This window comes from Macrosteles quadrilineatus, unplaced genomic scaffold, assembly GCF_028750875.1.
Source record: "Macrosteles quadrilineatus isolate MER2022 unplaced genomic scaffold, UCM_ALF_1.0 Scaffold_9__3_contigs__length_116548681, whole genome shotgun sequence".
NCBI classification, from domain to species: domain Eukaryota; kingdom Metazoa; phylum Arthropoda; class Insecta; order Hemiptera; family Cicadellidae; genus Macrosteles; species Macrosteles quadrilineatus.
In genome coordinates this window covers 110,637,236-110,650,356 of record NW_026542602.1, presented here as the reverse complement: position 1 = coordinate 110,650,356, position 13,121 = coordinate 110,637,236, and the positions used below count along the sequence as shown (strand labels likewise).

The window sequence follows — 13,121 nt, the reverse complement described above, 5'->3', positions numbered from 1 at the left end:
ATGAATGTAACCAACTCAAACTCATCAAGTCCAGCTCAACCTCCGAGAACCACTGCAATGAATGTAACCAACTCAAACTCATCAAGTCCAGCTCAACCTCCGAGAACAACTGTAATGAATGTAACCAACTCAAACTCATCAAGTCCAGCTCAACCTCCGAGAACAACTGTAATGAATGTAACCAACTCAAACTCATCAAGTCCAGCTCAACCTCCGAGAACCACTGCAATGAATGTAACCAACTCAAACTCATCAAGTCCAGCTCAACCTCCGAGAACCACTGCAATGAATGTAACCAACTCAAACTCATCAAGTCCAGCTCAACCTCCGAGAACAACTGTAATGAATGTAACCAACCCAAACTCATCAAGTCCAGCTCCACCTCCGAGAACAACTGTAATGAATGTAACCAACTCAAACTCATCAAGTCCAGCTCAACCTCCGAGAACCACTGCAATGAATGTAACCAACTCAAACTCATCAAGTCCAGCTCAACCTCCGAGAACCACTGCAATGAATGTAACCAACTCAAACTCATCAAGTCCAGCTCAACCTCCGAGAACAACTGTAATGAATGTAACCAACTCAAACTCATCAAGTCCAGCTCAACCTCCGAGAACCACTGCAATGAATGTGACCAAACCAAACCCATCAAGTGAGTTTCAAACCAAAGGCATCCAGCTTATACAACCTGAAACAAAACTCATCACGAGGTTGGTGGCAAACACTATGCCTAAGTTCGCAAACTCGAAAATTATAAATACCACAGTGACAGTGACAAAACCTCAACCGATGAATACAGACACAACAGTGAGCTCAACTACATTGACAAGTGACAGTGCTACTATCCATCCTACCAACACTGCTGTCATACCAAGTGACCGTGCTGTTATAAACCCCACTAATAAAACTGTCACCCATCCTACTGACCGGGTTGCTATCCAAACGATAGACAGTGCTGCCGTTAACCCAACCCACAGTGCAACCAATACAGTTAAGACAGTCAAGCAATCCAGTCAAGTGGTTGTATCTTCCGATGGAGCTCTGACCAATAGCTATTCTTCATCACAAACCACAGAGGAAGGGCTCATCCTCCAATCTCATCTTGTTGAGTTATTGAAACAAGAGTGCTTTGAATTGAAGAAATGTGTTATGAACTGTCAAGACTTGTTCAATTCTGTTACTCCTCATCTGTTCAATTCTGTTCAATTCGGCCTACAACAAATTTTGTGTTAATGTGTTTTGTTCTAAACTAGGCTAACTGTTGAAGTGAGGACATTTCAAGGCCGGGAGTATGTTAAGTTCTATCACCTAATAATTTTCTTTAGCCTTTATTTAGAACAGCTGATGATTTAAAAAATGATTCATACTGTACAAATAAACATAATTGATTTCTGTTCTTCTTGAAAACATGACTTTTATTTTCTCTCTCTTAATTTTTTCATTAATTTACTCAAACACTCCACAATTTCTTCAAAACAAGTCAAATTATGTTTATTTTAGTGCAAGTACGACGTTGTTTTAAGTTCAATTACATTGTTCCTATATCCATCAAACAAATTGTGCATTTTTGGAAACACACGGTAGTTTGACTAATTATGGTTCACAGCAAGTTTATATAAATATAGCTATATATTGTTTTCCACTTTATATATTCTTTTCTCAACATAAATTTTATTACAGACACATTATTATTATCAATTCGATAACATTTTAACTATCCACACATTTGTTATCCCTCAGTTCTGGCCAAACTACAGTGAAATACACTTATAGGCTAACTCACTTCTTGTATCAAAGCGTGTGCGTATTACATTGCATTAGTACAAACTATCAGTGGGTGGACGTAGACAAAGTGGTTACATTTATTTTCCTCACTTCAGTTACAGGTTCAGTTGTTCCTCACAGTTCACTCTTCACCGATATATGGTTGCGTTATGTGTTATTGTTAGTGCGTAAGTGGATGCACCAGTGACTTTTTGTACTAAAATTACAAACACTTTCAGCGATAGCGGTCCAAATCTTTTAAATTTTGTATAGATTAGCCAGAAATCTAACCCAGTCCTCTGATGCCATTTTAGTAAGGCATAGTAAGCCACATAGCTCTATCGTTAGTATTGTAAACTTGTAAGTTAATTTATGCATTTAATTATTCGTTGGCAATACTTATCTACTTACTACTACCTTTGACTATTAATACAACTTTCAGTATCCAATAGTCAATGCTACTACTGATTATTATTGATGATTATATTCAAAATTTCACTATTATTATCATAACAAAAATTCACGAGTCCCTCTCTCTTCCAATACAATCATGTGTGTCTCTGATACAAGTAAACAGACAGAACTACATGTGACATAAGTGACAGTGCACTCGAGCTGTGACATAACAGTTGTCTTGACAGGAGAAACCTTTTATTCAAACGGTTTTATGTGTAAGTTAAAATTTAAAATGTGAACCAATGAAATTACTTCAAGAATGCAATGGAACAAGCTGTTGTATCTATTTTTATAAGACCTACGAATAAAAATATCTATTCTACTTAAAATAAATATATGTTTTTGTTTTGTATGGATCCATATCAATTATATATTATTTTTCAACATAAAATACTAGAATGAAAACAGCATGTTTTACTACGTTTAGAGTTAAGCAAAGATAAAACATTCACTACCTAATCAATTATCGCTTGAGCCACCACTAAAACAAAAAAAATTCAATAAAAACTTTCTGGAACTAAAATTTTTATTGGATATGAGATTGAACTAGACATGGGCTGGAACTCATTGAAACAAACACCAGAAGTTGTTTCTCTTCCTCTTTCCATAAAATACAGTATTCCCTTAAAAAGTCATAACTGAATGACGTATCCATCAAGACTACGAACCTCCATTGAATATAGCAAATTTGACACTTAAACATATATACAAAAACTACAGCAATGCTTATAGTTATGTTATAGTGCCACATGACAAATTATATTATTTAAGAACTGTTTATCCATTTCAACACCGCCTCGGTCGATTCATAAGATTTGCTGAGCAGGGTTGATTTTCGTTGTGCTCGGGTAGTTCGATCCAGAGGACTCTTTGAGAGAGCTCATTGTTCGACACTGTACTCTTACCACAGTGCTCTGCCTCGCCTTCATCGTCTGGGAAACAGCCTGCCCAGTTACATCGACCTGCTTCAGTTCTCCGAGAATCGTCTTAGGAAAGAGCTAACCAACTTATCTACTCGTCAGAGGAGCATGTGCATGTTTGATTTTTTTGTATTAGCTTTTCGTTAGGAGTGTGGCGATGACTTAGTGTTGGGGCCGTCGACTCCCCTCACTTCCGAGCCAGTGAGTGCAATGTTTCTGTGTGGTTCAAGAGTGTGTGGTAGTGTTGGGGCCGTCGACTCCCCTCACTTCCGAGCCAGTGAGTGCAATGTTTCTGTGTGGTTCAAGAGTGTGTGGTAGTGTTGGGGCCGTCGACTCCCCTCACTTCTGTGCATTACTTTTTAATATTTATTAATATTTATGGTATATATTGTTGTTGCCTTTATTGTTAAGTTTTTTTTTCTTCAGAGTTTACCGTACCCTTTGTACATTGTTCGCTTCTGTAAATTTGCTGATTTTGCCGCCATACTATGTATTTATTTTGTAGTGTTTCATAATTTTGGGTTTGCTTACATTTAGTCTCTACTTCGTTAATATTTATAGTATTATTGTTCCTGCATGTTAACTAGTTTTTATTGCCACTTGCTGTGATATTTATCATATATTTATTTTCTCAAACTTTGTTTTGTTAATTGAGTGTAGGTATAGGAGATAGTTGTAATGGTCGCATGTATTATTATGTAATCTTTTTTTAGCCATCTGTAGTATATAATTGCAATGTAAAATGTAAAATGGTGTTTGCCGTATACAAAAATAAATAAATAAATAAACACCAATCCATTAATACTAAGTGTTGCTGGCTGCTTATTGCCCAGATGTCTTTTCAGTATTTCTCTAGATAATATTCAATACAAACGATGACCACCATTGAATCGCCCAAAAATTATTATTTAAATTGAAAAAATGCAGTGAAAGATTTAGTTCATTGTTACTCTAAAGATTAGTAAAACAACAAAAAACCTCCTTCAAAATATATGGAGTAAATTGTAAGTATTCATGGATTTAGTATCCTATACAATTTGTTGGGTAAAAATGTGTCTAGAACCCTGCAACTCAATTCTACGTTGATTATACTGATGTATTCTGAAATAATATTTTCAGAACCACAATAGCACGATTAGGCCGAATCAAATACAGACAAGATATTATATTTTATATGTTTAAGCAATTGTTATCAGGAGCATTGATACAATACATCGCGCAAATGCAAGTAGATCTAGAATCAACATCAGAGGCTGAGATGTCAGATGTTTAGGAGAAAACCATCTCCGGAAATTGTGGCAATAAAGAAGTTCTGACTCACGATTTTCTTTGCCTCAATAAATAATTTACTGTATTTCTTTGAGAAAGGTGTTAGTTTTTCTGTGTTTTCAACAAAAAAGGAAAATGGCAAAATAAAAAAAAATATAACATATTGGCGTTTAGGTATTATAATACTTCTTAGACCCGGATCATTACTTGAATATAATTTATGGCTTGTAATTAAAGGCATGCATTATGTGTCGGTGCTAGTCCCAAAAGTGACTACTGTAATACAGTACTACGAAACTAGGTAGGTTGGTGACTAGGAAGCCTCAAAATGATATTTTATACAAATAACTAACAAATAATTATTCATAGTAAACGTCATAAGGTCTAGTAATTATTTTAAATGTTTTCATAGCATTTATTACAATTGTGTTGTGAGTTTGCTGTTTGGACGATTAAATTTCAAAATAGAATACAGACTTACGTTTAGTGGAACAAAAACATTGTTGGTTTGAGGCAAGAAAACATTTATTTAAAACAAGTTAAGTATTGTTTTGGACGGATAAGTCCAATACAGGCTAAAACCACAAGTTGTTACGGATAGTCATTTACACTATTCGTATAAAGTTGAAAGATGAAAGCGAGCGTTCTTCTCTTAGCTCGTCATATTTGATTTAGAGAGCGGGTGTTAATTTTTAAGTTCAAATTATTCCAAAACTGTTTATTATGACCCCAAAAGCTATTGTCTGCACGTAACTTAAAGACACAGAAATACGTGTCGTCGCTTCAAATTAGTTACGTTACAAAAAAAATAAAAAATCCTTTATCAACAAAACAAGGTACCTTGAATAAAAAGAGTAAAAGCGAAAAAAACAAGAGAAAAATAAACAGAAGGAGAACATGATAATTTTAATCATTTTAGTTAAACTTTAGATATTATACCCTAATCTAAGAAAAAATTTTGGCATTCGACAAAGAACACGGCAAGTATATTGTGTTTTCATGTCACGTGATGGAAGGTCAATACAGTAGTATCAGCTGGGTGACCACGTGACTACAATACATGAAGATACAATCAGTAATACTCACTGAAACCTATTCAGTGAGTAAAAAAAAAAACCTCACTACACTACAGAACTCACTTCCGATGAAAGATTTATAACACTGCGAAATAGTTTAGTAATTTTAATTTATGCATATTTGTCGTAATGTTTATTTTAAGCTATGATCTACAGCATTTTGCATTAACTCCTCACTAAATAAACTGATGGAAGAGTTTGCTAGTCTGATAAAATTTTAGTTTGATTTTTAGTGTTTTGTAAAAGAATTTTTTAGCTATAAGAAAAATAAGTATCTCCAATCTTTTTCTCAACTGGTCAGTTAAAAATAAATAATTTTTCTTTTCTTATTTAACTTTTTTTAACTAGTAGATTACATAAATTTAGAAATCGAATATAATTACAATTGCATTGCTAATTCATTTGCTTGTTTGGAATGAAAGGTTTTTTTTGTTTATTTGGTGGATAGGATGATAGGATTATGAGCACCTATATCCTAATTATTTTAAAAAAAATCTATTCGAAAAAAGTTTTTCATATGGAAATGTAAACAAGCATTGCGTAGTTTGAAGAATTCTAAATTCTAAATAAAAGTATACAATTATTTAACTGATTGAAATTAGAATAATGGGAAGGAAAGATTTGATCGTAGCGTAGGACAACCAGTGCATGAATAATCAGTTCGGTCAAAACTACTATATATGGTCAAAGATATAGTACAAAAAAAATAGATCTCTTCTGTTGTACATCCTATGAACACTTTATAATCTCTAAATATGTGTTTGACTAGAATCATTAATATTAAATCAAATTAAGTGCCACTAAAACTATGTTGGAGCAATAATCACTTTAGTTTGTACAGCTTCCTAAGTCATGTACAGAACATTTGTATCTTCAAATGATTCAAAATGATAAAAGTTGCCTAGTATATCACCATAAATCTTGAACACCATATGGCTACCCTCTCTCATTATGATACGGTAGTAATTACTTTCATAAATCAAAAATATTTGTTTAACAGAAATTTACAGTGATAATATGACAATGTGATCCATGACTACTTTCCACCGACGAATGTCACTACTATTTTTTGTTTCTGTGTTCAAGTTGTTTTTGTATAGTATGTGTTTTGTCATGTCACTGTTCCGACGTCCCCAGTGAAACTGTTTGCCACGCACTGCTTCTAACTCCTACCGTGGAGAAATTTAGGTTCTGTGGTGTGACGGTAAACTTAGTAATCTGCTGGCGTTCAGTTTAATTTTCTTGGATGATTTTCTATGGATTTCCGTCGTCCAGGGTACAGGTGAGAGGGCGTGGTTAAAATGTAATCCATTTATTATAAAAGTACAACGTTCATAAGTAATATATGTCTAACAACAATAAATAAAAATGTGATATTAGCTCTTCATATAATTAAAACATAATTTAATATCGAAATAACTTATTAAACACTTTAATCCTAATTATAGTTGAATATTATTATTTTAGGCAAGAGACAGACCTTCGTCACCCATTACACGGCCACCAACCTGCAGAGTGACGGCTTCGGTCCAGAAAGAGCTTTTTATCACGGACACGAGTCCTGGATGGATCACTCTCAAGCAATCGGGTTGCAAGGTGGGAGGCCACGTTGACTAACCCTCCCATACCAGCCAGGGAGGAACTGGCTCCTGGCGGAGGCCTTCATTACACGGTGTGGAAGACCCTAAATCGAATCAGGGTCGAGGTACCAAAATGCAAGACAAACATGCAGAAATGGGGTCTCTTACCGGACGAAGAAAGCATCTTGTGTGCGTGTGGTGCTGTTCAGGATCCTGGCCATATGCTGATCTATCCACGGCTAGACCAGTCTTGTACATTAGATGATCTTTTACAAGCGAATGACAAATCCATATCGGTAGCTAATTTTTGGAAAAGCGAAGTCTGATTTCCGGACACCGAAAGTGAGTAAGTAAGTATTTTAGGTAAATCTCAGAAAATGTACTCATTGTTGGGTCGTTTGTAAACAAATTAATTAACTGAATAAAGATTGAGTTTTTGAAATTTTTATAAACACATTAAAATCTAACTTTCAAAATATTAGTTGCAGTAATAATCAAATGTATGGACTATATTGAGAAAAATAAGTGTAACTATTCATCATAGAATTCTTATATTCTATTACAAATTAAACTTTTAAAATTGCCTTTTCAAGTACGATAATCAAGCTTCAAAGTGTTTTAATCAAGCTTCAAGTACGATACGTGTACAATGGTTTTGAACATATATTATTTAGTTGCTATGCTCACAAAACACAAACAAATATTTTTAGAAAGTAAATGAAAGATGACAAGGACCTTAATCCTTAAAGTCAAAGTAATGGGAAAGACTTGCAGAGGTTGAAAGTTCAGGTCATATATTTTTCTTACTGTAATTCGTTTTTCTCTGACACCTGCTTTTCCCACTTCTCTTCTAGTAGTGTAATGTGAAAATATTGTGTGAAATCTACATAAAAATTCCCTGATATTTCTTTCAATACTTATTCTACCCTTTGGTACTTTCAACACTAGCCTAAAATAAAGTTTATTAATATCTGTAAACGCCTTACAGTAGTTATTGTATGAAGAAACACTGTTTGGCTACGTTATGAATGTTAATATTGCGAATTTATTCTTGTGAACAGGTTTTGCTTTGAACAGACCTATTTAATAATCAAATCAAAATATTTTTACTCGTCATCTGTACATGATTGGTAGGTGTACATCGAATAGTGTCAATATATTACATTTAAAATATTTGTAATATAAAGTTGTATAATCAAACAAAATTAATAATAATAATCTCGAAATACCAAACCATACTTAAGTTACGGAATTAATTTTTAAGCATTTAATAGTTTTAAGCTAAATAAATTCACTAAATTAAATCCACTAAATTAATTTACCAGCAGCTTTGGTAAGTCCTCAAGGGAGTAAATAGCCCTTTCAGTCAAGAAATTTTTAATTTACGTTTAAAGGAATTTAAATTGTTGTTATTCTTTATATCACTTTGTATGTATTTCATAAATATTGATCCATTGCAGGTTGTTTTCTTTTCAAAACATCTTTATCCATGTTGATCAGTCTGGACTTAATTCCCATTTCTTGTATTGTAAGAGTGCGTTTAAATGTTTAAAGTTACTTGCTGAGAAATAGATTTTACGTAGATGATTAAATAAAAAAAAATTGCCCATAAACTGTTCTTAATAGTTTATTAATTTTTGTATAATTTATGAATTTCCATTGAATATGAACATACAGAGTGTCCCACGAAGAATTTTGAGTGTATATACTGGCCCCTTCATGCACCGAAAGCTTTGAAAATATATGCTATTGTATCTAATATTTTTTTCATAAAATGGTGCAATTCAGTATTATTTTTTATAGATTTTCTTCCAACAATAAACCACTTTCTTGGATTGATACCTCATTTGTTTAATACTTTGCAGTTTTGACACTTATTGTTGTTGACCAACTGATTAGATGAAGAATACGGATCAAGTGATAATTTAACCTAACCCTTTCTGCTGGAGTTTTGTAGCAACCGAAGTTCGAAGAAGAATTTTAATGTTGTTAAAAGTCACATATGATAAAAAAGTGAAGTTTTATGCGTGGAATTGTTTTTGGTAACGTTACTGAAGCAGTTCACCGAATAAGGGTTGCATACTTAGGATTAGTTACATATTATAGTTATTCTGTATACATAGAATCTTATAATACAATAGAAAGAATCCCTTAAATTTTAACCAAACGGTCATGCAATAATGTATAAGTAAATGAACAGAGTACACCTAGGTATCTAAATAGTTACACTAACTTGTAGATAACTAAGTTAAGTTGATTTCACCGTATGTTTAAGTACATACATAAGCTGAGTAGATGTCACCATATGTTAAAGTAGATATCAAAATTTTAACCTAACGAGCATGTCATATCTTCACTTATTACAAAACATATGCGTATGTAATTAGTGAACAAGAGTTCTAACATGGATGTTAAGATTAGTTTGGAGTTTCCGTTGTTAAATGTCAAACAAGAACAAAATTACAAACTTGGCAAGTATCAGATCTCATTCCAGATACGGTGTCAGCAAGTCTTAATTAAGGTGTGAGTGAAGTTGAAACTTTTAATTAGTTAGGTATTAGGTGTAAGACTAATCTTAGTATTCGTTTGTAGCATTTGACTGTTGAGATACAGATATAATTCAAGTTTAAAGCCTTTTGTAAGCATTATACAAAAAGAAAGTCGTGAATAATAATACATAAGGAGAAAAAACATTATCCGGTGTAAAACCGCCATCGTGTTGTGAAATATGAGGACAAGCTATTATTTATAAAACATAGGCTATGCAAATTATGAATATATTATTTGTATAATAAAATCAGTTCAAGTCCGAGAAATATTCATTAAAAATATCGTGGAAGGTAATAATTTGGCACGTTTGTAATTACTTTAATTGCTACATAATCTGTAAAATTTATTTCAAGTTGTATTTTTCATAATCCCTTTACTGACTAGACTTACGTAATGGAGTAAGATGAAGTGGAGTTCAGGCTGGATGGACTGTTGTTAGAATAATTATTGCTGGATACACCATGAATGGAAACAAAACTTAACGATGTTCCAACTTTTAAAGCAGTGTTAACGTTGGTCAACGTGTAAAACACTGGTTAAGTAAAAGTACATCAGACTCGCTATGGTTCGTGGTCGTGGTCGTGGTCGTGTTCGAGGTCTTGTTCTTAGTCTGGTTGGTGGTCTTGTTATGGGTCTTGTACTTCGTCTTTTTCGTGGTCTTGTTTGGGGTCTTGTTCGGGGTCTTGGATTTATTTGAATTTATTAGGAAATTGAGTTTATTAGGTTAAACTGAGTTTTTTTTTGTTTTTAAATCTCAGCGCAAGGTCGCAAAATATTCTTGAAAAAATATTGTGGAAGGTAATATTTTGAAAATTTAACGATGTTTCAACTTTTTAGCAGTGTTAACGTTGGTTTAACGTGTAGATCACTGGTTAGGTAAACCTCCATCCACACGCTTTAGTTAGTATATCTTTGTAAGCAATCGAGATTATGTTTATGAATTGTTATTAAGATTGTTTGTTAATTGATTGTTGTAGTCCTGGTCTAAATATCGCGTGGCGAAAATAAATAATATAACAGTAGTTGGTTGAACAGTAATATGAAAGCAAATTGTAAACAGTACACATGGTGCGGTACTAAGGCACAATTTGGGGAGCCCATATTGACTCCTGGAGTAGGACGAACATATGTATACTACACCATTGGGGATGAGAAGCAACCTATGGCAGTGCCTACTTGTCGGGAGCGCACCCGAGTTCTCCTGCAAATAGCGTGTGATTTTGAAAACATATGTCGGGATTGATGTGGATTGGAAATGTTTATGGAGTTGGACAGTAGTATAGGAAATGTTTATAGGGATGTATAGGCAAAGGTCAGGATTTTTAAAAAAGTGGCTAAAAATGACCTTTGTGTTTTGGACGTTCTTTATACCAAGAAAAACTTTCGGGCATAGCAAAAAAAAAAACTGTAAAAGTAGAGTCTCTTTCTCCTATTGCCATAATATTAAAATTTGCATAGTTATCAGGTAGTGACATCAGTTTTGATAAAATTTCAAATCATATTATCAACCTTTATGTGGTTCGACGTGTCAATTATTCTAAATTATTTGAGTTTGTAGCTCGCAAACAATATCACGGAATGAAAAACAACTCGAAATATTAAAATGCCGCAGATTGAATAAAACGCTTTTTTCTTTCGTTAGAATGGAATGATTGTTGTAGGCAAAACCTACCATTATTGGATGTTGGTGGTTTTGTGATTAAATCTGGACAGTTAAAAACCACTGTGGAATCTGAATTCTTTTATTTAATCAGTGGTTTGCTTCATGTACAAATATTTTATTTAAAATACTTAGTTATATTCGGATCTTTTCCATGTAATTTTATTAAATTCCAATGGTTACCTGTGGTTTATTTCATTTTCAAAATAATATAAAGCATATCTATATCAACCTTTATCCTCAAATATCTGGGTGTAATAGAAGCAAACAATATCAACAGATTAAAACAATTTATTGTCAGTATCCAATACACGTGCTAACAACACATTCAATATCACTTAATTTCTATGTTATAAAATTATCAACAAAACAAATAGTATTTCGATTTCTGGTAACAATCATCTACCTATTTTAGAAAAAATAGTAAAGATGCTATAGAAACCTTTTGTAAATTGAAAACTCTACAATCATAGCGGTTCTGTTATTTAGTAACAAGATATGTTAAGTTTTCTAATGATTCTACATAGGCGTAGGGTTTTGTATCTTAAGGGGTTTACCAATTAGAATTAATAGTATAAATGCACAGAGTTTTGATAAATATCTATTACAGGCTTTACAGAAATTGAAGAGAACCAATCCAAGCTATCAATAAGTAGTGACCTATGGTCAACTATACATAACAAAAGAAAATACATTGTTTTGACTATAAAACAATATTTGAAAATGGTAACTTAAATTATAGACAAACGACGGGACAAAAGAGGTCGACGAGGGAGAAGACCACTGGAGCCGCTGGAGCTGGGTCTACGTCCGAAAACTGGAGCTGGAACACTAGTGATCGAACTTTGCTCGTAAGAAATAGTACGTCGAAGAACATCAGGTTTGCCAGTATTACCAGCTGATCTTTGTAAGAAACTTGTTGAAGGACTACTAGATCGTTTGAAAGATGGATTTTGATATTCTATATCACAAGGAACTCTTCCTTCGTAGGATATCGATCTTCCAAAATAAGGAGGACGCGAAGAAAATGTATGATCACGACTGGAACATGGCACAATAGAACCTAACGCAGATGGAGTAAAGGTAGATTGAGATGGTGTAATTAGTTTTCTATCAGATGCAGCTGGAAAATGAGATCCATACTCCACATTGTTTCTTGAGTACTCCTCAAAAGACGATGCTCTGGAAATGTACGCTGATCTTTCTAAGGAAGTGGAAGATGGAGTTTCCCTATTTAAAGGTCTTCTGAAGCTGATTTCGTGTTCGCTTGAATTTGAAATGGGTTCTTCTAAGGATGACGATCTAAAATAGTTGGTCAACAAACTCGAAGAGGAGTTTGGATCAATGGAAGAATATCTCGGTGATTGCTCACGGGACAGTTCAGGGGACACTAAGTTTTCTTCGAATGATATCGATCGAGTGAATCTTTTGGGGGAGTGAAAGTTAGATGTGGGTCTCTCTAGGTCTACCTCGTACTTTGATGATGATTGGTTTGGAGTGGAGATCTGCCTTCTGAAAACAAGACCAATAATAAATAAAACTGAAATTAAATAGTAGTTTTGTAACAAAAATCAGCAAGCCTGGACCATTAATACGTGGGTATTTAATGGTGGAAAGCTAAAAGTTACTTCTAAAAAGTAAAACGTTTTAATTAATTTATTTCAAATCATTTTACAATCTAAATACTAAACACACCAATTTGAACAACGTTTTGTGCGTTCTACTGTATATCACCTCAGGGCTCAAACAAATGTATTTAAAGTATTCGTATTCTAAAATATACTTTCTTACTATACTCTACTGTAACAAATTTCTTGCTTTCCATCTCTTTAGGTGGCATTGA

General features: G+C 33.6%; 1 protein-coding gene across 7 annotated transcripts in view; it reads right to left on the bottom strand.

The window, feature by feature from the left end:
- Window positions 1–11,551: 11,551 nt before the first annotated feature.
- Window positions 11,552–13,121, bottom strand: part of LOC129002360 (RING finger protein nhl-1-like) — a 184,033-nt gene continuing 182,463 nt past the window's right edge. For 6 of the 7 annotated variants that reach the window (XM_054430098.1, XM_054430102.1, XM_054430101.1 and 3 more), the window contains one exon: window positions 11,552–12,790. In XM_054430098.1, the coding sequence (XP_054286073.1) occupies window positions 12,010–12,790 (781 nt within the window). In that variant the 3' untranslated portion in view covers window positions 11,552–12,009. The remainder of the gene's footprint in view (window positions 12,791–13,121) is intronic. The other variant, XM_054430104.1, reaches the window with a different exon arrangement.